At 43.1% G+C, this 24,800-nt stretch overlaps 1 protein-coding gene and 1 long non-coding RNA gene across 3 annotated transcripts in view; one reads left to right on the top strand and one right to left on the bottom strand.

Moving 5' to 3' along the window:
* The window catches only part of LOC116522282 (ceramide synthase 4-like), a 28,478-nt gene extending 26,019 nt beyond the window's left edge, over nt 1-2,459 (top strand). The window contains exons 9-11 of the mRNA XM_032237140.1: nt 1,397-1,503; nt 1,692-1,848; nt 2,294-2,459. Coding sequence (XP_032093031.1) covers nt 1,397-1,503; nt 1,692-1,848; nt 2,294-2,455 — 426 coding nt within the window. The 3' untranslated portion in view covers nt 2,456-2,459. The remainder of the gene's footprint in view (nt 1-1,396; nt 1,504-1,691; nt 1,849-2,293) is intronic.
* An 8,716-nt stretch (nt 2,460-11,175) lies between these two features.
* LOC116511768 lies at nt 11,176-13,123 on the bottom strand. Of its 2 annotated transcripts, none has more exons than XR_004255770.1 (2): nt 13,047-13,123; nt 11,176-11,800 (listed from the first exon to the last, which is right to left on the bottom strand). It is a non-coding gene; the product is annotated as an uncharacterized LOC116511768 (long non-coding RNA). The 2 variants fall into 2 exon arrangements; XR_004255771.1 differs by lacking the exon at nt 13,047-13,123 and adding an exon at nt 12,624-13,033.
* Nucleotides 13,124-24,800: the final 11,677 nt, after the last annotated feature.

Genomic DNA, 24,800 nt, shown 5'->3' with positions numbered 1-24,800 from the left:
AGGGTTAGGGTTATTAGTTTGTTATTACTTGTTTGTTGAAGGCGCGCTTTTGTCGGCGCGCTGTTGTCGGTGCGCTGTTGTCGGCGCGCTGTTGTCGGTGCGCTGTTGTCGGTGCGCTGTTGTCGGCATGCTTCTGCGCTCATTCATTGGCGCGATTTCGACCTCGTGGTTTTCTTGCTGCGGTTTCGTCGGCTCGCTTTTGTCAAGTGTGCATTTGTCGGTGAACCAAAGAAACAGCATGGGAAAAATGGGAAATTGTTTCAAATTTTAGATATCCAGTTTGGAGTTTGAAAGCATGATTGTTCTGTATTCAACACAGAATGTTTGGAAATGAGCTAACCCTCACTTGCAGAAGACTAAGATCTTCCCAGACTTGCAAGCTGCTCTGCATCCAGATTTCTCTTCAGCATTTTCATATTCTGCAAACTACAATTCCCAGGATCTCACTGGGAGACAGAATACAGGAGCTGCAGCAGCTTAAACCCACAGAAATTTGCCATCATACTATGGAAATCGAGCATTCTCACAACAGGAGCCTCAGCCACTCAACAATTTCTGCCCCAAAGATGCTTTTTCAAGAAGCAACTGGACTTTCTGGTTTTTCTTTGAAGATGTTTCGCCTCTCATCCAAGAAGCTTCTTCAGCTCTGACTGGATGGAGGGGAATGGAAGGATTTACACTGCTTGCTGGCAGCTGATCATTTCCATCCTTTTAGTGAATCATTAAGCCCACCTTAAGATTTATCTCTGCCTTCAGTGTCACCTGAATGATGTGAATGAGTATGGAGCAGTGGTGGGATTCAAATAATTTAACAATGGCTGGGTGGGCGTGGCCATGGTGGGCATGGCCAGGGGGTGTGACAGGTAGCACTCGGCCTCCTGCACCACCACCCCCCGGGAGCAAAAACAGGCTGTATGGGGAAGTGCTGTCACCCCCACATGCCATTTTGGGCCTAATATGCCTCTCTGCAGCCTCCTGGGAGCCAAAACAGGGTGCATGGAGACCTCTGGAAGGGGCAGGAAAGGAAGGGGAAGGGCTAGTCAGCATATTAACAACCAGTTCGCCTGAACTGGCCCAAACTGGCTGTATCCCACTCACCACTGGTGTGGAGCCTCCTTGCCTGCAGCCAAATGGCACAACCTCCAAGTGGCCTCAACAACTCACTAAAAGGATGCAAATGACCAGCTGTCTGCAAGGAGTATAAATCTTTCCATTCCCCACCGTCCAGTCAGAGATAAAGAAGCTCCTTGGATGAGAAGCGAAACATCCTCATAGAAAACCTAGGAAGTCCAGTTGCCTCTTGAAAAAGCACCTTTGAGACAACCGGGACCTGAATGACTGAGAATCTCCATAGACAACAATAACAATTTCTGCTTCTTTTTCTCTTTTTCCTCAGACTGCAAAGACGTTTAACTACCTGAAATGGCAGAAAACCTGCGACACACTCTTTGTCCTTTTCGCCCTGGTGTTCCTCTTTGCTCGTGGCATCTTTTTCCCTTACAAGTACGTTTTGGGAATGCATGGAGAAAGGGCAGGAATTTGACAGCACAATTGCAGTGGCATCTCTTTTTTTTTTGACATTTCCCCTCACATCTTGAGGCGTCTTTTTTATATTGTGATGACCAGAACTGGATGGAAAATACGGAGGAGATAACCATTTTCCTCTTTCTTTTTCCATCCCCTCTCCCAAGGATTCTCTACAACACGTATTACTATTTGGCGGAGCTCCACCAGCCTTATTTTGGCTACTACTTCTTCAACGCCTTCCTGATGCTCCTGTATCTTCTCGATGTTTTCTGGTCCTGCCTGATCCTCCTCATGATTTATAGGTTCCTGACCCATGGCAAAGTAAGGGCAGAAACTGGGCACTCAGTACTCATGAAGGTGGGAACCATAGGCACATATTTGGGAGACAAGGAGAAGGTGCCAATTACTCTAGTTGAACCCTGCTCCAATTTCATTTTCATTCCGTGTTGAGTCTGATGCAAGATTCCTTGGTCCTGCTGATACTCACTCTTGTCTCTCATTTCCCCCAGTTTGAATTGCAGATTACAAGCTCTGCAGGGCGCTTGAACATCGGCCCCATCTAACAAAATGTCATTCAATGTAGAGAAAAGTAAAGTATTACACGTAGGCAAGAAAAATCAAGAGGACACATACAGACTGGGTGAAATCAGGCTTAATAGCAGTAGTAACCATGGGAGGGATCTTGGAGTCTTGGTGAACAACCAGTTAAATATCAGTGTGCAGCAGCAGCAGCCAAAAAAGCCAGTTCTCTATTTCTCTGTTGTAGTTGGGAAACGATGTGCGGAGCGATTCGGAGAGCAGCGAGGAGGAAGGCGTGGATGAAGCGGACCAGAAGGCAGAACAAAAGCAAAAACAAAACAGCACCATTGTCAAGGAATTGCGCAGCAGGTGTCCAAATGAAGCCATAGACACGAATACGAACTTGTAGTTTTGCATAAATAAATATGTTTGGGATTAGTATCTACAGCAGATGGGACTGAAACAGAGAGGAGGGGGCTATTTTCCAAGTTCACCTGAAGGCCAGACAAGGAAGGATGGATGGAAACTGACCAAGGAGAGAGATTCAACCTAGAAATAAGGAGAAATTTCCTGACAGTGAGATCAATCAACCCATGGAACGGAAGTTTGTTTTTGGAAGTTTCATCACTGGAGGCTTTCGAGAAGAGATTGGACTGCCATCTGTCAGAAATGGTATAGGGTCTGGACCAGATGACCTATGACCTATGAAGTCCCTTTTGACTGTTATTCTAATTCTATTCTATTTTCCATTTCTATTTCTTATTCCTATTTATTATTCCTATTTCTATTCTGTTGTCAGGCAACATCGTGAGGTAAACCAAGCAACCCACAGCCCTCACAGAAGATAAAGGCGGGAAAAAGGGGAAACTCCCCCTTTACACCCACAGCAACCAATCATAGCACTGATTGCCTCATGCAGGAGCCAGCGCTCTCTGCAATGGAGCCGCGTGCATGTGGGTGCTTGCCAGTCACTTGCACGAACCACCCCCTCCCCCCCCCATCTGCAAAGCTGAAATGTTGGGGAACTCTGCCCTAGAATATAAAATGAGAACGAACCTCCTCCTCCTAGCACTGATGAGGTCACCTAGTTTGGTCATGAAATGTCTGCCAGAGAACAAGCAAATTGTTTGGGTCCCACAGGTCTCTCTTGGGAGGCTGCCATTCTGGTGGGAGGGGGAGGCTTGGGGAAATTCTTTTGCTTGGGGTTTTCCTTTGTTCCTTTCCTGGCTTCAGTGTAGTTTTGGGGAATTGGGAGGTGGGGTGGGGGGAGAATGGGCCTCTGGAGAAATGAGATCATGGCACCCGGGAACTGCCTTTTATCACCTTCTCCGCCTGAAGTTCTCACCACATCTTCGCCCCTTGGGATTGGCTGGAAGTTGAACTGGACATTGGGAGGGGCCTCGGGGAAAGCGGCTTAACCTAATGCTTTGGCGTGGGAAATTCAGATCCTGCCTACACTCTCTGCTATCACTGTCCTCCAATAAAAGTTCCTTTTGAAATGCTTTTCATTTCAAGAGTTCTGCTTTTCTGAGAAAGACGGTGAGGCAGGACCTTACACAATGTCAGAGAGCACCAAGAACCTCTCACTTCAACCCTGAGCCAACATAACATACAGTTTGGCTAGTCTAGAGGAAAGAAGGATTAGGGGAGACTTGATAGAAATATTCCTATATTTGAGGGGCTTCTACAAAGTAGAGGGGGAGAACTTATTCACCTTTTTATCATATGTGGTGATTATATACAAAAGCCAAGGATTTCTGGCATCAGATAAAGACATGGTTGGAAGAGATGTTAGATCAAAAGATAGATTTAAAACCAGAACTACTCCTATTAGGAATAATAAAAGAAAAATATAGTAAAGAAGCGAACATATTTAATGCTGCATATGATAACCGCAGCAAGATTAGTATATGTGCAAAATTGGAAAAACAGAGATGTCCCCACCGAAGAAGAGATAATAAAGAAAATTTTAGATTTGTGCAGAAATGGACAGACTGACACTAGAAATCAAAAATAGAGACAAGACAGAATATTATGAAATCTGGAACAAAATGGATCAATGGTTGGAAATGAGGAAGAGGAGTCAGAACAGAACATTTGGGAGGATTGTAATATTGGAGCTGGATCATCCATAGATACCTATATAAAGGAGGATAAGGGATGTGTTAATAAGATTAACGTAGCTATAGGAGACCGGGGGGAGGAGCCTGTCGCCGAGGAGGGCTCAACCGAGCTCCTCTCAGAGATCTGGTCTGTATATCTAAATAAGATCATAGATATCACCCCTTTTTGGCTATAAAGGGGCAGGGAGTAGCTCTGTGTGCTAGGGTTTATTCGTAATTCACAGCCTTTCTCTTTTTTTTTGGCTGTGGACAGAGATTAGATCCAGCGTGAGCGGAGCCTTTATCTCCAGCCAGTTCTTCTCAGCTGCTTTTTTTTTGCAGCCCTAGACAGGCGACTCCCCCCCCCCAGGACAAAGCAAAGTTGTTTGAAGCTAAGATTAATACGGGCGGGTCCCACCCCTGTGAGATTTATGCTTTTATTACTATCGTAAATACCAGCACCATTTGTCTTAGAGGCTTCTTTGTTTAAACAGACTTCAAAATGGCGATTTCTCTCCGTTGGTGACTGATAGGGGATGTACGTAGCCGGTTTTACCTTCCTGCAGACGGCTCCTTAACAAAATAATTTTTTTTGGTTTTTTTTGGAAACAGAGGGGAGCGAAAGCGCTGTTTATTTGTTTATTTATAATGGCACCCAGGTCAAAATCGAAGCGTCTCTCTACAAATGTTCCTAAAGAATCTGTGAATGAACTTAAAGAATTTACACTGGCATCGCAGCCCTTGTCTCCTACGCCCTCTACTGGAGAATTCTTAACACAGGATTTTTTTTTTCAAATGTTTAATGATTTTAAACAAGAAATTAAGGAATTTGTATTGGAGCTATATGGTGATTTAAAGTCTAAAATTGACCAAATGAAGGCGAATACGTTTGCAGCCGTGTCTGCCCTGTCAGATTATACCGCTGAAATAGAGAATAAATTGGAAAGTTTGGAGGAGGCTAATTCTAATTTGACTACTAATATTCAAATATTACAACAAAAAATTAGAGACACTCAAGAACAGCTTGTTATGATAAACTTTAATAAGAAGGCATTCGCAATAAGAGTCAGAGGATTCCGCGAAAAGGAGCGAGAGAATCTGAAACAGACCTTTGTTGAAGCCCTCAGCCATACGGTGGGAAGCCCGGGACTTAACTTTGATTGGCAGATTCGGAAAATCTATCGCCAGAATTCGTTGGTAGCGGAACAGCGACAGCTCCCGAGGGACATAATCATATATTTCTCCACAAAAGAATCCAGAAACGCGATCATGCAAAAATTTTACAATAATAGTTTGAGAGTTGATGGCCAGGACTTGATTGTCTTCAAAGAAATACCTTTCCAGATGTTAAAGGCAAGAAGGGACTATACCTTTTTAACTAAAGAGCTTAGAAATCATCAGATTCAATATAAATGGGAGGCCCCAGCCGGCATTACGGTCACATTTGAGAATCAAAGACTTAGTCTCAATTCTGTTTCGGATGCTCGAGATTTCTATTACAAGACTTTGAAGGCGGGACTTCCTGATTCACTTGGAAAAGAGGAGAGACAAGCCGAAGGAGAAGGCAAGCAACAGACCACATGGCTGCAAGATGGAGGGGGTAGCTCCCCCTCCCTCGGAGAAGCAGAAAAGCGGAGTTTGAGGATTTAGACATTCTAAAATATTCACCAAAGTTGTGGATTGAATGGGGGGTTGCGACCTCTCTCCGGCAGAAAAAGCGGAATTTATTGGTGGGGTGATATTGAATGTATATATGTAAAATGCATGCAGAATGATTTACGCTGTTTAAATCTTGTTAGAAGGGAAAGTTTGAAGAGATTATTTTAAAATAGAAGGTAAACTGATTCTTGCTGAAACTATTATTTGAATATGTGGAATGATCTATGCTATTTAATTTTTATTAGAAGGGAAAGCTTGGTGAAATTATTTTGAGCTAGATTTTAAACTAATGTTTGCATAAATTTGATAGTGGCAAATATTAGAGAAGCAAGGGATGAGGGTAAAATGCATGCGGAATGATTTACGTATATTGGTGGGGTGATACTGAATGTATATACTGAATGATTTACATTGTTTAAATCCTATTAGAAGGGAAAGCTGGTCGGGATCATTCCAAGATAGAATGCAAACTGATTTTTGTGTAAAGTAATACTTGATCCATGCTGCTTAAATTTTACTAAGAAGGGAAAGTTTGGTCAGATTATTTTGAATTATTGTTTGAAATTAAGGTTAAGAAAGGGAAAGTTTGATTATTCTTCTGTAAAGTAATATTTGAATATGTGGAATGATCCACGCTGCTTAAATTTTACTAGAAGGGATTATTTTTGAGTTAGATTGTATATTGATGTCTATACAAATTTGGATAAATGTTTATCTGAATACAGGGTTAAGGAAGAGGAATGGGAGAGTCTACAGGAGGTCGGGGTAAATAACAAAGAAGCAAGAGACGAGAATAAAATATAGATAGAATGACTTATACTATTTAAGCATATATAAAGATGGGGGGCTGAGCTTAACACAAAGAGTTTCTTTTTTTTCTTTTTCTTTTTTTCTTTGTTCTTTTCTTTTTTTTTGGTTTTTTTTCCCTTTAATATATTACTTTTATTTTTAATCCATATGAATATAAGATACTTTAGATAGAAGGCAGTGCCAGGTGTGGGCCCTGGGAAGTCGGGAGGAGTAGGGATGGGGATTTATGGGGGGTGGGTGGGTGGGTGTTAACATAGTCTCAATAAGAACAAGAATGCACTTATATACGGTTGTTCTTTTTTTCCCTTTTTTTCTCTTTTCTTTCTTTATATTTTTTTTCCTTGGTTTATTTTACTTTTTATCAGATTATAATAAACAACACTTGAATAAAGGAATACACCAAGGAGGGAGGTAGAGGGAAAGAGGAGGGAGGAGTAAGGAAGGAGTAAGGGGAATGCAAGGAGGGCGTGTTGGGAGTAAGGGGAGAAGGAAGGTTTGAGGGAAAAGGGAAGTAGGAGGGGAGCGTTAGAGGGAGGAAAGGAAAGTTGGAGGGGGTAGATGGGGTGTATGGAGGATGGAAGTGTCAGGTGGGGTTGTGAATGATGAGTTGTGTTTTCTTTTTTCTTTTTCTTTTTTTATATATATATTTTTTTCTCTTATAGCAAATACCCTGTATATAAGTGATTGTAAAATGGAATGTGAAAATGAATAAAATATATTTTTTTTAAAAAAAAGATTAACGTAGCTATATACGATAAGTAGAAACTATACTTGTTGTTATGTTAAAATATGCATGGAAATGACAAAGCCCGAAAGATCGGTCTATGTCCAATGCTTGTAATGTTTATTCAATATTTTTTTTTAAAAAAAAGTGTTAGGAGGGAGTGGGGTTTGCAGTGGAGGAGGAGGAGAAGGGAATGGTGGGGAGAAGGAGGAGAAAGAGGAAGAGGAGGAGAATTGGGGGTCCTTGGTGATCTCTGAGCTTGCTTGTTGTCTTGTAGAACCTTCATTACCCATACTAGGTAACATCATCAGTGCTAGTAAGAAACAAGCAAACTCAGAGAGCACCAAGGACCCCTCCTGTCAACCCTGAGCTAGAAATATTCTTCTTTATTAGGATTTACGTGTATCTGGTCATTAGCACTTTTTCTGAGAGTCATTGAGGCCACTTTTTTGGGTGGGGGGGCGTTATCTGTTCCTTCAGGGTCACCTGAACCAGAGTGCAAATGTGTGTGAAATAGTTCTGGACAGAGAGGACCATTGGATAGAAAGAGGGGTAAAACATGGCCATCTGTATTAAAATTGACCAGCCCTCTGTCAACAGCCGGGAAGGGATTCAACCCTTCCTGTCTACCAGACAGTCCTTTCAGCAATCTTCAAGAAGGTTCCGCACCCATTTGTTCTCTGACTTAGGCGACCCTCAGGGCACAGATAATAACTCTAATTAGGTTAAGGAATTAAGTAGGTTCTGTAAACAGGGAACACTCTGTCCTTTCTATCTCTATTAAGAGCTTGTTTGGCAGAGGTTCAAAAAAGAAACTTGGGTGTGAAAGTTGTTTAAAGGAGAAGAAGGTGCTGGGTGTGGAATATTTCTCACTGGCTCAAGGTAGACTCAGCCTTCCAAGGTAGGTAAAAGGTGTACTGTGATTGTTGGGGATAAGATGCGGACTTTGTAAACCACTTAGAGATGGCTGCCTGAAATGTTCTCTCTAGCACTGATGACCTCGGAAGAGCCGAGGTGGCGCAGTGGTTAAATGCAGCACTGCAGGCTCCTTCAGCTGACTGCAGTTCGGCTGTTCAAATCTCACCGGCTCAGGGTTGACTCAGCCTTCCATCCTTCCGAGGTGGGTAAAATGAGGACCCGGATTGTTGTTGGGGGCAATATGCTGACTCTGTAAACCGCTTAGAGAGGGCTGAAAGCCCCATGAAGTGGTATATAAGTCTAACTGCTATTGCTATTGCTATGTTACCTAGCTGGGTAATGAAACGTCTGCAAGCTCAGAGAGCACCAAGGACCCCCACACTCCTCCTCTTCCTACTCCTTCCCCTCCACTCTGCAAATCTTACTCCCTTCTGGCACTGATGATCTTATCTAGTTGGGTAATGAAACGTCTGCAAGGAAACAAGTTCAGAGAGCACCACGTACTTCTCCTTTCAACCCTGATCTACAAATATTCTCTTTTATTAGTACAGTTCTCAGACCTCGGAAGGATGAAAGGCTGAGTCAATCTTCAGTCGGTCAGGATCGAACTCCTGGCAGTGAGCAGTGAGTTAGCCCTGCAGTACTGCCTTCTAAGCACTGCCCCACCACGGCAGTGGAGGTGTAGAGAATGCAGCAAGCAAAAACGGCACCTCTCGAGCCCCCAGTGAGGCTCTCAGCTACCTTGCATATTTTTTCTTTGGGGTGCCACGTCCACAACTTCAATCAGAATAGAGTTGGAAGGGACCTTGGAGGTCCTCTAGTCCAACCCCCTGCTCAGGCAGGAAACCCTACACCTTTCCAGACAAATGACTGTCTAGCAGTCTCTTCTTAAAAGCCTCCACAACTTCTGGTGGCAAGCTGTTCCGATGGTTAATTGTCCTCAATGTTAGGAAGTTTCTCCTTAATTCCAGTTTGCTCCTTTCCTTGATTAGTTTCCATCCATTGTTTCTTTTTTTAAAAAAATATTTTTATTTTCAAAACAAACATACAAATCCTCCTTCTTTACATACTGTAGAAAGTGTATCAGTTGGTTACAAAAAGCTTTTGTGCATCCCTTCCACCGTCATCAAATATAGTTCATATTAACTCTAATATCTTAACTCGTATATTTATTATATTACCATCATCATACCTCCACTTTTATTTGACTATGATTATTTAAACGTCCTTCATCATAAAATATACCAAGATTTAATACATAACCACATACTGGCATTTCATTTACTTATTTATAAAATCCTCCATTAACATTAAATCCTCCTATCCTATTCTAGCTAAACATCCATAATATTTAATACCAAAATTTTCTAATCCTCCTTTCCAAATCCCTGTTTACCATTTACATCCAATTCCCTTACATTATACCCATACATGTATATAATTTATTATCATTATCCTTTCTTTATTTAACTATATCCTATATCATAACATTTTCCCCCTAATAATTAAAACTTAGCTGTGTCTAATTTTGTTCCTTTTTTATTGTTAGTATTATTAATAACCTTTATATATAGTCCAAAAGGATTTCTAGCCTTCCCTTCACGGGTAACATTCAATATTCATATCCAATTATTACTTATCATAACACTACACATTGTATACATTACATCCATCCATTGTTTCTTGTCCTGCCTTCTGGAGCTGGGAAAATAAGTTGTCCCCCTCTACTCTGTGGCAACCCCTCAAATATTAAAATATTGCTATCATACCCCCCACCTTAATCCTTCCTTTCTCTACACTCCCCAAACCTAAATCCTGCAACCGTTTTTCTATGTTTTAGTCTCCAGGCCTTTGATCATCTTAGTTGCTCTTCTGTGCACTGTTTCCAAAGTCTCAACATCTTCTTGGTGATGTGATGCCCAAAACTGGGTGCAGGATTCCAGGTGCGGCCTTACTAAGGTTCAGGGTGGATTTGATTTAAATCAAGTCAATTTACATCATTTACAATCACTAGCATAATTCCAATCACTAGTAAGGAGGCTTTATTTAAAACAACTCAATTTAAATCCTAATTTTTAAAGAACAACTGTTATCTCTTTCCTCCTCTGATCCGCTGTTGACTCACTGATAGTCCCAATATTGCAGAATATACAGCCTCACGTTACATAACTAAGCTCCACTCCATGCTGAATAAATTAAAGTATTAATGTATTTTCAATGAAAAATTATTCTTAGATATATTTTTACTCCAAAAGCATTTCATTGAAATAAATTTGAAAACTATTTTTTTTAAAAAATCCAATTTAAATTTTTAAAAAATCCATTTTTAAAAAATCATCAATTTCTATCCGGGCTGCTAAAGCTTATAAAGAGGTACTAAGACTTCATGTGATTTTGATTCTATGCCTCTGTTTATACAACCCAGGATTGTGTTAGCTTTGTCGGCTGCTGCTGCTCAGGGCTGGCTCATATTTAACCTATCGTCCACTAGGCCTCCATCATACTCCCAAGTTGAGGCTGGGCTGACCTTGGGTGTTGATGGTGGATCTTAAAAAGCTTTGCGACTTTTCTCACCTCATTTGTTAATCCCAGTCTTTCTCGGTGTGGTGTGACTTTTCGTTTTACTACAGCCTGCAGATCCTGTGCATATTCGGCTGTGGGCATGATGACATCAGCGTAATACAGGTGGTTGATGCTTGATCCTAAATCCAGGCTCACCTTCTTACAGTATATATTAATTGCCTCAAGATATACGCGGCATAGAAGTTGAATAAATACAGGGAGGAGATGTACTCTTGTGTTTTCCTTTGCTAGCCCTGGGGCCAGCCTGTTCTGTACATTGTGTACTTCGCAATGTGTTAAAGAGGATTTTTGCATGCAGAAAATGAGGTCTTCTGAGATCTTACCTGTCTCAGCGCATTCCAAAATTGGATGCCATTCAAAATCAACAACAAAGGTCTGTGTTGGTGGTTGGTGACTCACTACTCAAAGGACCAGAGTCAACAATTTGCAGACCAGGCAGCTGCTTAAGAGAAGTTTATTGTCTCCTGGGTGTGAAGGTAAAGATGTGACAGAAAGACTCACTAAAACAGTCAAGCCGACCTATGGTTATCCTTTTCTCTTCTTCCATGCAAGGAACCTGTCAGAGCTCTCTGCTACGACCTGTCCGTCTTGGGTGGCCCAGCATGGCACAGCTCGTAGCTTCATTGAGCTACACAAGCCCCATTGCCATGACAAGGCAGTAATCCATGAAGGGGAACGGCCGTATATATAAAAAGTTATATGCTGGAGCACGACACTCCCTGCCTGTTAGCAACCGATTCCACTCTTGAGTTCTGAGATGGTAGCATTGGATGAGCTGCCACTGCTTTTTTGCTGATATGGTTGTCAGTGAAGTGGTGAATTACTGCTGTTGGTCTGCGGGGGCCTCTCTTAGTGACGCAGGATAAGTGGCAGTCGGGCTGGGCGTTGATGGTGCCATTCTTCTATTCTGACTTCTGGCCCAACTCATCCCCATCCTTGTCCTCCCTGCCTTAACCACCTGTAGGAGAGAAACAGAGACCTCCCCTCCCTTCAATAGCTATAGCACTTAGACTTATATACCACTTCACAGTGCTTTACAGCCCTCTCTAAGTGGTTTACAGAGTCAGCCTGTCGCCCCAACAATCTGAGTCCTCATTTTACCCAGCTCGGAAGGATGCAAGGCTGAGTCCACAACAGCGAGGATGAAGAGAGACCCCGAATCGGGAAGAGAAAGGAAGCTCAGCCAGGGACAGTGAAGCCCCCTCCAGCTTGTGGTCGCTTCTGCTCGGGCTGGTTGGGCGAACACAGGGCGGGGATCTCCCCCCCCCCCATCAATGCCTCCGAGGAAGGACGCAGAGCGCTTACTCCCACCCCTCCTTCCGGCGCCCGGACTGATGCTCTCCAGGGTCCCCAAATACCGCCCGCCCGCCTCCTCAGTCCCGACGCCCGCCTTGCTGCCGTGGCTGTCTCGGGTTGCCTTTTGACCGTTTCTGGCCCGGGTGAGAGTCGGGTGGGTTGGGCGAAGGCAGGACGGGGAGTCTCTTCCCTCCAATAAGAAACAGCGTTGATGCCCCTTCACTCCAGGAAAAACTCCGAGGCTCGCTCCAGTCCCCTTCCCCATCACTCCCAGCTGTTTCTCTTGGAAAGGGGGCGATGGGAGTTGGAGACGGGAGGAGGAGACCCACCTCTGCCCCCTAATCTCATTTCCCCGGTTGGCATCGCCGCCGCGGCCGAGCAAGTTAAGGATACGCGAGGGGTGGGGGGAGGTCTCCTATCTAACCCCCGAAGTGAGAACGCTCAGGGGCTTTTGTTTCTTTCTCTCCCCCTTGAACCCCGCTGACCTCTTGTCCCAAGTGGGACCCCCCAACTTCCCCAACAGGAAAAAGGGGGCGGCAGAATTCGGCGCCCGAACCGATGCTCTCTGGCCTCCCCCAGCTGCAGCCCGCCCGCCTGCCTTCTCCGTCCCCGACGCCAGACTTTCTCCACCCTTCGCACTGCTCCTGGAGCGGCTCTTCCGCCGCATCCGATCCTGCGGAGCGGAGGAAAATGGGAGACAGCGGACGGGGGAAGCTCAGCGGGGGCGAGACCACCCAGACAAGCTAGCCTCTGAGCGTAGGCAAAGTGCCCAGGGGCCTCGAAGGGCAGGAGCGCCTATTGCAATTTAAGGAATCTATAAATGGGACTTAGAAAGCGCCGCCTCTGAGAGCGTGCAGAGGGCGAAACGGGAAAGAGAAGGTTTATGATTTTTCGGTTCCTGCCCTTACCCTTGGCCGACCGGGACCCTTAGCGGCCCCCAAATCGGCTCGCTGCCAATGCTGACATCCAGAAGCCAGGGTGCGATCATCACAGGGGGCTGGGGGGGGGGGGGGGGCTTCTGGCTGAACTGTTTTTTTAGCTATAACATCAGAAAAACCCCATAAGCAAAGTATAGATATAATATTGCACATCTTAACAGCAACGAGGATTATATTTTCACATTACTGGAAAATGTAGAAACACCTGGAGACAAAGAGATACTTAGGAAGATATTAGATTGTGCAAAAATGGACGGATTTAGGTTGAAGATTAAACAGAAAGAAGACACCGAACATTATCAAACATGGACTTTATTCCACCAGTGGTTGGAAAAAAGAGGTGGAGGTTAAGAACATCAGCTGTACTGTTAAGCAAATTAAATAACCCAGAATACATGCTGTCTTTAAACACTAACAAAATGTAAACAATAGAAAATCAATAAAATCTTTTTAAAAAAAAGAAAGAGAAAATTGCATTCACCCGTTTAGAAGGTAAAAGGCAGTAACCCAGTTCACCTCCATGTTTAAATTGTCTGCAATTTTAAATTTCTCCTTCCTCCCCTCCCCCTCCCCCCTCCCTCACTAACTCCTACAAAAGCCTTTTCTTAGTTAGAAGGGGAATTATCTACTTCCCAATCAAACAGGGCAGCATTCCCCAACATTTCTGGGTTGGCAGCCCAGTGTGTGGGGGGACAGGGACGGTGGGAAGAGGCGGAATGATTTTGTGCAAGGGACAGGGCACAACACGCACACGTGCATGCTTAGTTTCACAGATTAGGCCTCCTCCGAGTTCCATCCGCCAGTCAGTGTCGACTGGCAACTACGCGGAGGAGAGCCTTTTCAGTAGTAGCTCCGACCCTTTGGAACGATCTCCCCATGGAGATTCGTACCCTCACCACCGTCCAGACCTTCCGCACAGCCCTCAAGACCTGGCTTTCCCGTCAGGCCTGGGGATAAAGATTCTAATCCGTCCCCACCCGAATGATGAATGAATGTTGTGTTCTATTTTTACTTATGTACTGTCTCATGTCTTGTCTTGTATTCCCCTCCCCATAAATTGTAAGCCGCCCTGAGTCCCCTCAGGGAAAAGGGCGGCCTATAAATAATAAACAAAATACAAATACAAAAAAATACTTGTGTGAACTGTGCACGCCAGCACCTGCCACTCGCACAAGTGGGGTTGTAAGCACCGGTGGCCGCTACTCACATGACTGGGGCTGCAAGTGACAGTGAGCCGGTTGCAAATAACCCATGGCCTGCCCCAGTAGTGGGCCACAGGGCCACAGGTTGGGGACCCTGAATATAGGATATAAGATATATTGGGGGAGATTGCAAGGGACAAAGAGGAAGGAAAAGACGACTTTAATGCACAGGTATACATGGTGCCTTGCTGAATAGTGGGACTATGAGAGGGATCTTGTAGTCCTAGTGGACAACCATTTACTGTATTTTTCAGAGTATAAGACGCACCCAGGTTTTGATGAGGCAATTTTTTTTTTAAAAGTAGGTAGATAGATAGAGGGAGAGAGAGGGAGAGAAAGAGAGAGAATCCAGTAGGTAGGTAGGGGGAGAGAGAGAGTAGTTAGGTAGGTAGGTAGCAGGGGTGGGTTCCTGCCAGTTCTAACCTCTTCTATAGAAGAGGTTCCACAAATCTACCATGCCATTTAGAACCTGTTCCAGCTCCCTCCCTCCCCGCCCATCCGCACATCATCAAGATGAAGAGCGAGAGGAGGAATTCTGGGAGCTGAAGTCCACAAGTCTTAAAGCTGTCAAGTTTGAACACCCCTGGGTTTTTTTTCCTAAAGGGTAGGGGTGCAAGGGTCTTGTAACTTGACAGCTTTAAGACTTGCATGCTTCAAATGCCAGAGTTTCTAAGCTAAGCAAGAGCGTTGTTAAGTGAGTTTCACCACATTTTACAAGTTGGCCATGCCCACCCAGTCACATGGCTGGCTAGCCACTCCCACCCGGTCACATGGCTGGTAAGCCATTCCCACAAAGCAGGCCACACCTACAGAAGAGGTTCTAAAAAATTTTGAAACCCACCACTGGTAGGTAGGTAGGTAAAGGGATAAAGAGAGAGAGAGAAATAGAGAGAGAGGGAGAAATACAGTAGGTAGGTAGGTAGGGAGACAGAGTGTATAGATAGGTAAGTAAGTAGAGGGATAGAGAGAGAAAGAGAGAGAGAGAAATACATTAGGAAGAGAGAGAGAGAGAAGGTAGGTAGGTATATAGGTAGATAGAGGGGAGAGAGAGAAATACAATAGATAGGTAGGGAGAGAGAGAGAGAGTAGGTAAGTAGGTAGGTAGGTAGGTAGATGTTTCTAGGTGTATTTATCCATGTGCTGGAGAAGGAAATCGCTGACAACCTATAGCACCTAAAACTTTGTTACCACTGGCACAGCACTTGATCAATGTAATTCTCATCAATCACTCTAAACAACTTTCCGAAAAGAAAAAAAAAGTTTTTAAACTCTGCAAACTCCCCAAATTGGCCCATTTTTTGCAAAAACGGGCCTGATTTTTTTCAAATAAAAGGCATGAATAGCCTGGGCGGGGGGGGGGGCTTGCAGAGTGCTCGGAGGGGCAAAAACGAGCAAAAAATGGCCCGTTTTTCACAAAAACAGACCATTTTTTGTCAAAAAAAATTGCATGCATACCCTTATGGAGGCTTATAGATTGCTCCTGGACATTGGGGGTGGGTGGGCAAAAAACAGCCTGTTTTATGCTTATTTCTGCCCTCCCCAGCCCCCAGGAGCTCTCTGAAAGCCTCCATAAGGTTATGCACAGCTATTTTGTTGAAGGGGCGGGGCTTCAGGAGGCAAAAAAATATTGTATTCGGTGTATAAGACGCACCCAGATTTTCAGCCTCCCTTTACACAATCTCTCCTGTAATTAAAACTTCCCTTCCCAAATACCAGGCCTCCTCTCCCTGTTTCAATGGCAGCCGAAAGCAAGTAGCGAAACAGTGGCTGACATAAACCAAGTAATCCTTCCTAGGTGGGTGAACAACCCCACTTCTCAAGGATGAATTCAGGCTGAGTGCATTTGAACTATAGGTTTGTTCCTAATAACTCCTGATTTTCTGCCTCCACTCTTCCCTTGCCTCTATCAGCTCTCTTGCTCTTGTAGACATTCAGAATCACAGCTCAATTTTGTTCTTTTTAAAAACTGAAGCTGTAGGAAGAGTGACCGAAATTGAGCATGGAGTCAATAGAAGAATCAGCCTAAACTCTCTATGTAGCCACAAATTGACTAAGACCTATCCCTCTTGAATTCCGCTGACCCTCATCTAACACCCAAATATATACTAACTATTAGTTTATTAGGTTCCTATGGATAGGCATGTCTAGTAATAAATCAGTCTAATTGGAACTTCACATTAGTCTTAATGAAACTAATAGGTAACAAAACTACCAGATTGCACAAGAGTCTTAAGAAGGACAGTGAACGGTCATGCAGAACCAAAGATGAAAAGTTGCACATCTGGGAGGACCGAGTGTCTACATCTGCCTGGTTTTAACACAATCTTGCACTTCTGAATATGCTTTTCTGTTCTTCATGTTAAAGCAGAATAACAGAGTTGGAAGGGACCTTGGAGGTTTTATAGTCCAACCCGCTGCTCAAGCAGGAGACTCCTGTTCTGACCCAGCCTTAGCAGATTCCTTGTCTCAAAAGCCCCCTGTAGTTATGTAGTTACTTTGAATTCATGGCATTCACACACAGAAAAGTCCAGGCAATAATCATTAACTGAAGTATCGACCTTATCAGTTCCTTGGATAATTGCCAGGCCAGAAGCTTCCAGCCACAAAGCTATACATTAAGCTCTCTCAAACAATCTCTGATACACGAATCATGATGAACAAATATTTCTAAAGAAATCCAAACAGCTGTCTCCTACAACACCACTCTCCTATTGCTTCTATTTATTCCCCAGCCAGAGAGGGGCCGCTCAGCATCCCCTTTCTTCCTGAGTTGGCCCATGGTCCTCATTTGTTCTTCTCTCCAGACAACTCTGCACATATGCGCATCTAGAACACGCCACAGCTGTTCCTCTTCCCCACTTATATTCAATTCTGAAGGTAGCTGGAGAATGTTGGACGGCCCTGGCTCTATCTCTGCTTCCAAAGCAGAGCGTCTATCAGAGCCTTCCCCATATTCCAGGACTGGCCCATGTTCCTCCCCGGCCTCCTCTTCATCTGAGTCTGCCGCCAGTTCTGCTGGCAGCAGGTGGGCTACACAACCGCATACCATTTTAGGTTGTCCAGTCCCTTCTTAAAAGCCTCTGGTGTTGCAGCACCTACAACTTCTGGAGGGCAACCCTTCCCCTGATAAATTGTCCTCGTTGTCAAGAAATGTCTCCTTATTGCAGAAAATGATAGACTTTAGACTTCTCAGGATACAGGAAAAGTTTATTTGGCAGCCAGATTCAGAAAGCCAGCCCATGGCTAGCATTGCAAGTTCTGAACCACCTTCATTATCGAAGCACGCATTCTTATACATTCTCAAAAGCAGCGCAACACGAAAATACTTAACTCATTTCTGATTGATTATTTTGGGGGGAAAGCCTTTTAAGTAGATGGGGATCTTACTTCTCCTTTTGTCTTGGGACACAGGTATGGACTACCTGTCTTTAGGAAACTTTATTTGAACCTTGTGGTTTGGACTTTTGACATAGAGACATGGGTTAGAACATCTTGTGGTTAGAGGCTGATGACATTTCCTTGTCCCTTTAAGCAAGCTTCTAACTGTCCCTTTTGCCATGTCTTCATTCTTATATGTTTAATCCATATTTTATTCTACTTTATCCTTAGTTCTAGTTTGATCACTCCTTGATAAAGTTCCACCTTTGCTTCTTGTCCTGCCTTCAGGTGCTTTGGTGAATAGGTTGACCCCCTTTTCTCTGTGACAGTCCCTCGAATATTGGAAGACTGTTATCATGTCCATCTCTGTTAGACTAGGCATACACAGTTCCTGCAATCTAAATTACATTAAATTAGTCTGAATTAGTAGAACAGCGAAATACTGTCGACATAATATACTTAGACTTCAGCAAGGTATTTGACAAAGTAGACCACAACCTATTTCTTGTTAAGCTAGAAAAAAGTGGGATCGATAGCATCACCATCAGATGGATTTGTAACTGGCTGACAAACTGTACTCAATGAGTAATCCTTAATGGTACTATATCTACATGGAGGGAAATAAGTAGTGGTTCCGTCTTAGGCCTGGTACTGTTCAATATCTTCATAAACGACTTAGATGAGGGAATAGAAGGGGAACTTACCAAATGTGCAGATGCTACTAAGCTGGCAGGAATATCCAACACCCTAGATGATAGGCTCAAGATCCAGGTGCATCTTGGGGAGGAGGAGCCAATGTCGCGACGAGATGGTTGTGTGGTCTCAATGCTCTGAGACCACAGCCAATACTTTTGCCACTGGGTGGCCCCAACGGACCTAAACCGTCCCGAAGAGACGGTGAACAGGAAGATTACGTCTTGCTGATCTCGGGGATATCGCAAAATCCTCGAAAGAAGCAAGAGAAGATCTTCAAGCCGGTGACAAATATTAAGTTTTCTTCGTCTCTCTTTGTGACTCTCTGTAATTCACAGATTAAAGCTTTCCTCTTTATCCCTGTGGCTATATACAAAAAGAAACTCTTTAAGAGTGTTTACGCTCTTAAAAGCAGCAGAATACTCTTTAAATATTCAAAACGGAACGTTTCTTCCTTTCTTTTTTTTCACGGATTGCTAACTTGACACCCCAAGGCCTTGTTTTGGCTACACACTGATAAAAGAATGCACAGATGTCCCTTTGAAATTTGATCAGAGAGGAGAAATCTTTCAAGCTAAGGTTGCTGTGCTTGTCAAGAATGACACAATACCCAGAAAAAATAGAGGTCTTGACTTTGCAAGATATACTTTCAGAATTGCATAAATTATTAAATAAAGAAGAAAAACAATTCAAATACTTAGAACACATAACAAGAAAATAAGATGAAAAAATTGAAAATGTTCATCAAATGCAAAACGGTGTGATTGAAACTCAAAACACCGAAGTGGAAAATGAATATAAAGAGACTAAACCTGCTGATATCTATGGTAATTGGTTTGTTCCTGAAAATGGAAAGAATGGAATACAGAAAGAGGAATTAAACGGAGAGGAAATATACTTCAAGGGCCAACAGATAGAAGAAGATAAAATTATGGACCTAAAGAAAGAAATTCCACTAGCAAAAGTTTTGATAACACTGCTGACAATCAAAGACAAACTGAACAAGGAAACAGAAAGAGGGCATCAAGATTATATGAGAGATCTTACAAGCAAGGAGTTGCTAAGAGAAGTCTATACAAAGCTGATCAAGAAGATGACTAGAGGATTGATACCATAAATGGCAGAAGATATGAGATTGTTTTGTTATTGGAAAGATACAGGTTGATAGATGGAAGAATATAACTTAAAACTAGCTAAATATACTGAAATTTAGTAATAATAGATATAATTAAACAAATAATTGATAATGATAATAATGTATACAATGTGTAGTGTTATGATAAATAATAATTGGATATGAATATTGAATGGTACCCATGAAAGGAAGATTAGAAATCCTTTTGGATTATATGCAAAGGTGAATAAAAAGAACTAAGTTAGATACAGTTAAGTTTTGATTATTAGGGGGAAAATGTTATGATACAGGATATAGTCAAATAAAGGAGGAATAACGATGACAACCTATATACATATATATGAGTATAATATAAGGAAACTAGATGAAAATTGCCAACAGCGATTTGGAAAGGAGGATTAGAAAGTCTGTTATTAAATATTATGGACGTTTAACTAGAACAGGACATAAAGATTCAGTGTTGAGGATTTTAGAAATATTAAATGAAATGCCATTATTTGGTTATGTATTAAATTTTGGTATATTTTATGATGAAGGATGTTTAAATAATTATAGCCAAATATAAATGGAGGTACAAGGGTAACATGTATAAATATATGAGTTAAAATACTTGAGTTAATATGAATTATGCCTGATGACTGTGGAAGAGATGCATGAAAACCTTTTGTAACCAACTGATACACTTTCTACAGTATGTAAGGAAGGAAGATTTTATGTGTTGTGTTTGTTTTGGAAAAAAATAAATATTAAAAAAAATATATCCAGATGCATCTTGAATACCTGAACACTATGTCCCATCTAACAAAATGAAATTCAATGTAGAGAAAAATAAATTCAATTCAATTCAATTCAATTTATTAGATTTATAGGCCGCCCAATCCCGGAGGACTCCGGGCGTAAATGTAAAGTCTTACACTTAGGCAAGACAAACCAAAAATGCACATATAGACTGGGTGAAACCAGGATTAATAGCAGTAATTGTGAGAGGGATCTTGGAGTCTTACTGGACAACCAATTAAATATGAGCCAACGGTGTGTGGCAGCAGCAAAAAAAAAGCCAATGCAATCCTAAATTGCATTAACAGAGGGGTGCAATCCAGATCAAGTGAGATACTAATACCACTCTATAAAGGCTTTCTAAGACCATACCTAGAATACTGCATCCAGTTTTGGTCACTACACTATAAAAAGATGTTGAGATTCTAGAAAGATTGCAGAAAAGAGCAACCAAGATTATTAGGGGACTGGAGGCTAAAACATACATTGAACGATTGCAGGAACTGGACGTGGCTAGTCTAGTGAAGAGAAGGAACAGGGGAGGCATGACAGCAGTCGTCCAATATTTGTGGGGCTGCCACAGAGAGGTCAGGTCAAGTAATTTTTCAAAGCACCTAAAAGCCAGACAAGGAATAATGGATGGAAACTGAACAAGGAGAGATTCAACCTAGAAATAAGGAGGAATTTCCTGACAGTGAGAACAATCAACCCATGGAAGAGAAGTTGCTTTCAGAAGTAGTGGGAGCTTCATCACTAGAGGCTTTCTAGAAGAGACTGAACTGCCAATGGTCAGAAATGGTGTAGGGTCTCCTGCTTCGATGGGGGATTGGACTACATGACCTAAATGGTCTCTTCCAACTTTGTTACTCTGTAATTTGTCTATGGAGATTCTCAGTCATCAAGGTCATGGTTGTACCAAACGTGGTTTTTCAAGAGACAGATGAACTTTCTGGTTTTTTTTCTTTGAAGACATTTCCTTTCTCATCCAATAAGATTCTTCAACTCTGGATGGTGGAGAATGGAAGGATCTATATCCTTGCATTGGATTCATATCTTTCCATTCCCTGCCATCCAGTCAGAGCTGAAGAAGCTTCTCAGATAAGAGAAGCCTCAAATGTCTTCAAAGAAAAACCCAGAAAGTCCAGTTGCCTCTTCAAAAAGCACCTTTAGGGCATGAGTTCCTGCATGTGTTCATCTTAGTTTTCAGCCTCCAGCCATCTAATCTCTGCACTCTTTCTAGAGCTCCAGTATCTCTTTTATGTGATAGCAAAGTTGGATGCAGTATTCCAAGTGTCTTCTTAACATATGGGGTGCCGCAGGGTTCGGTCCTGTCCCCCCTACTTTTCAACATCTACATGAAACCGCTGGGCGAGATCATTCAGCGGCACGGGATAAAATACCACCAGTATGCGGACGATACCCAGCTGTATCTGTCCGCCCCGTGCCAACTCAATGAAGCGGTGGAAGTGATGAACCAGGGACTTGAAGCTGTTAGTGACTGGATGAGGGCTAACAAACTCGTGCTCAACCCAGATAAGACCGAGTGGCTGTTGTGTTTCCCTCCCACCAATTTGGCTAGTATTCCATCTCTCAGGCTGGGGGGTCAAACACTACGCCCCTCAGACAGGGTCCGCAACTTGGGAGTCCTCCTGGACCCACAGCTGACTTTCGAACATCACTTGTCAGCTGTGACCAGGGGGGCATTTGCCCAGGTTCGCTTGGTTCACCAGTTGCACCCCTACCTGAACCGGGAGGCCCTCACAACAGTCACTCGTGCCCTTGTGACCTCTAGGCTGGAATACTGCAATGTGCTCTACATGGGGCTGCCCTTGAAGAGTATTCAGCGACTTCAGCTAGTCCAGAATGCGGCCGCGCGAGCGATTGTGGATGCACCTCGCTTCACCCACATAACACCTATCCTCCGTGAGCTGCACTGGCTACCTGTCGATCTCCGGGTACGCTTCAAGGTGCTACTTGCCACCCATAAAGCCCTCCATGGTAGTGGATCTGGATACTTGAGAGACCGCCTACTGCCAATTACCTCCACACGACCTATCAGATCTCACTGGTTAGGCCTCCTCCGAGTCCCATCTGCCGGTCAATGTCGACTGGCAACTACGCGGAGGAGAGCCTTCTCGGTGGCAGCTCCGACCCTGTGGAACGATCTCCCCATGGAAATTCGTACCCTCACCACCCTCCAGACCTTCCGCACAGCCCTCAGAACTTGGCTATCCCGTCAGGCCTGGGGTTAAGACTACAACCCGCCCGAATAGTATGAATGCTGTGTTCTTAATTATGTATTTGTCTTATATGTTAAAAGTTTGTCTTCCCCTCCCCCTTTTTAAGTTGTAAGTCGCCCTGAGTCCCCCCAGGGAAAAGGGCAGCATATAAATAAACTTTAAATCAAATCAAATTAAATCAAAAGGTATTATAAAGTGGTACTAATGCTTCGCATGGTCTTGATTCTATTCCTCTGTAAAAGCAGCCTTCGTCCATGAGGGCAAAACTGAAGAACTGGATATCATCAGCCTAAGAAATATACCTGATGTCAACCAAGAAGGCCTTATTCATACACTCTGAAAGATGGTGGGTTGGGCTCAATCTCTTCCCACTAACCAACACTGAATTGGTCTACCTTCGGATGAAGGAGAGAACCACATAACAGGATGCACAAATTCTCTGTTCCTCCCGTTTCTAATTTCATCTGCTACTCTGCGGTGACAAATAAACTAGTTATTCCCAGTTACAAAAGTATAACTGATTCTCATGTACCAACAAACCCCCCATTAGCACTCATACTAGCTGACCAACTATGGCCCAAGCCAAACTCCATCTTGTATGCAGGAGGTCAGTTTCATGGAGGTCAAATTCACAACTTCACCATGACTCCATCTGCTCTGTGCATTACAAGAAACACAAACATGCTGTTTTTTTTTCATTCTGGTGTATGAGAAGCTATTGTTACTTGGGTAGAACAATTGCTTTCCCTTGCAATTATCAGAAGTACAGTAATTCTTTGGGTATCCCCTGTGGATTTCTTGACACACATTTATCTCTTCTAAGATAAAACCTGCTTTAAAATATATGTCTGAGTTCTCCAAGCGGGGGCAAAACATGTCACTTTAGCTGTCTTGGAAAGAGCTCACTCCTGGGTTGAAGAGACTCACATGACTTTTTTTCCTCTATGGTCACAGCCCAAACACAGCTAAGAAGAAGCATTGTTGATATAAATTTGTCTTGGTGCCATTCAGGTGGCACAGGTGGTGACTGCTCTGCTAAAGGTCCAGTGAGATTTCAGAAGCAACCTTCAAATCAGTTTCTGCATAAACCTTGATTTCTGTTCTAGGAGGGAAGGTGATAAGAATGACAGGCAGGAGTCATGCTGATGCTGATGCTGATGTTCTTCTGGCTCCTGGCTCCAACTACACTGAAAAGGCTACGCACCATATGTGTCTGCAGGAGTTTTATCGGCTTAGATGAAAGCTACTATAGGCCTGGTGATCTCATTATTGGTGGGAATTTGCCCTTGGGAAGCATTTTAGAGTCTCCTGTCACAGACTTTAATACACTCAATCTTCTTTTCAATAATGCGTAAGTTTCAGCTGGAGGGAAAACATGCATGATAATTATTCTCTTTGCTTTAAATTTAGGGACTTCTTTTCAGAAATATTTCTAATATTTGTACTGCCCTGGTTTAGTGCACATGTTCTGCTTTTCTCAATAAATTACCAAGCTCTTAAAATCGGTTGGAATTCTCAGTCTCTTCATCAGGAAGATGATAAACCACAAAAATGAAGAGGGAAGCTGTGCTGGCCTAGTGAAGAAGTCAAATTATAATATTAATCTGAAGAGTAACTTGTGGTAGAAAATTCAAATAAAAGCTCAGCACTCTTCAAGTTTTGGGGAGTTGCAAAAATCCCTCTCAGTTTGGAATCAGCCGTGCTGATGAATAAAAGCCTTCATTAAATCTATGAGGTGACCCCCCACTGTAGTCCTGTGCTCAGCAATCCTTATCCCACCTGGAGAAGCTGCTCCAAGAGAGCAGCTTAAATAATTACGGTGAAAGGGGGGCAATTGGAAAGGATTACAGCCACTGCAGCAATGTGAATATGGCAGGGATGATCGAGACTATAAAACAATCCATAATATCCATATAAAGGCTTGTCTCCTTTCTCACAAAGTCATCCAACTTTAGCCAAAGGAAAAGCTTTGAAAAAATCCCCAACCAATAAAATTTGGGAGTTTCTTCCCCCAAAAGTCCCCCCAAACTGTGAAGCAAATTCTATAGCCATGCACAAGATTTCCTGTCATGTTCTCCAATGTTTTTCTCACTACAGAATCATCACCAGTTGCTACCAGCAGTTCCTTGCATTGATGTTTGCTGTCTCCGAAGTCAATACGGATTTTCTTCTGCTCCCCAACATCACCCTTGGCTTCCACATCTATGGCCATTACCAGAGGGAGATCGATATTTCCTTAGACAGCCTCTCCATTCTCTCCTCACGAGGCCAAGTGGTTCCAGGTTACAAATGTGATCAT

The sequence above is a fragment of the Thamnophis elegans genome, chromosome 1 (assembly GCF_009769535.1).
Source record: "Thamnophis elegans isolate rThaEle1 chromosome 1, rThaEle1.pri, whole genome shotgun sequence".
Classification (NCBI taxonomy): domain Eukaryota; kingdom Metazoa; phylum Chordata; class Lepidosauria; order Squamata; family Colubridae; genus Thamnophis; species Thamnophis elegans.
The sequence above is the reverse complement of the archived record's forward strand: the minus strand, read 5'-3'. Positions and strand labels throughout refer to the sequence as shown.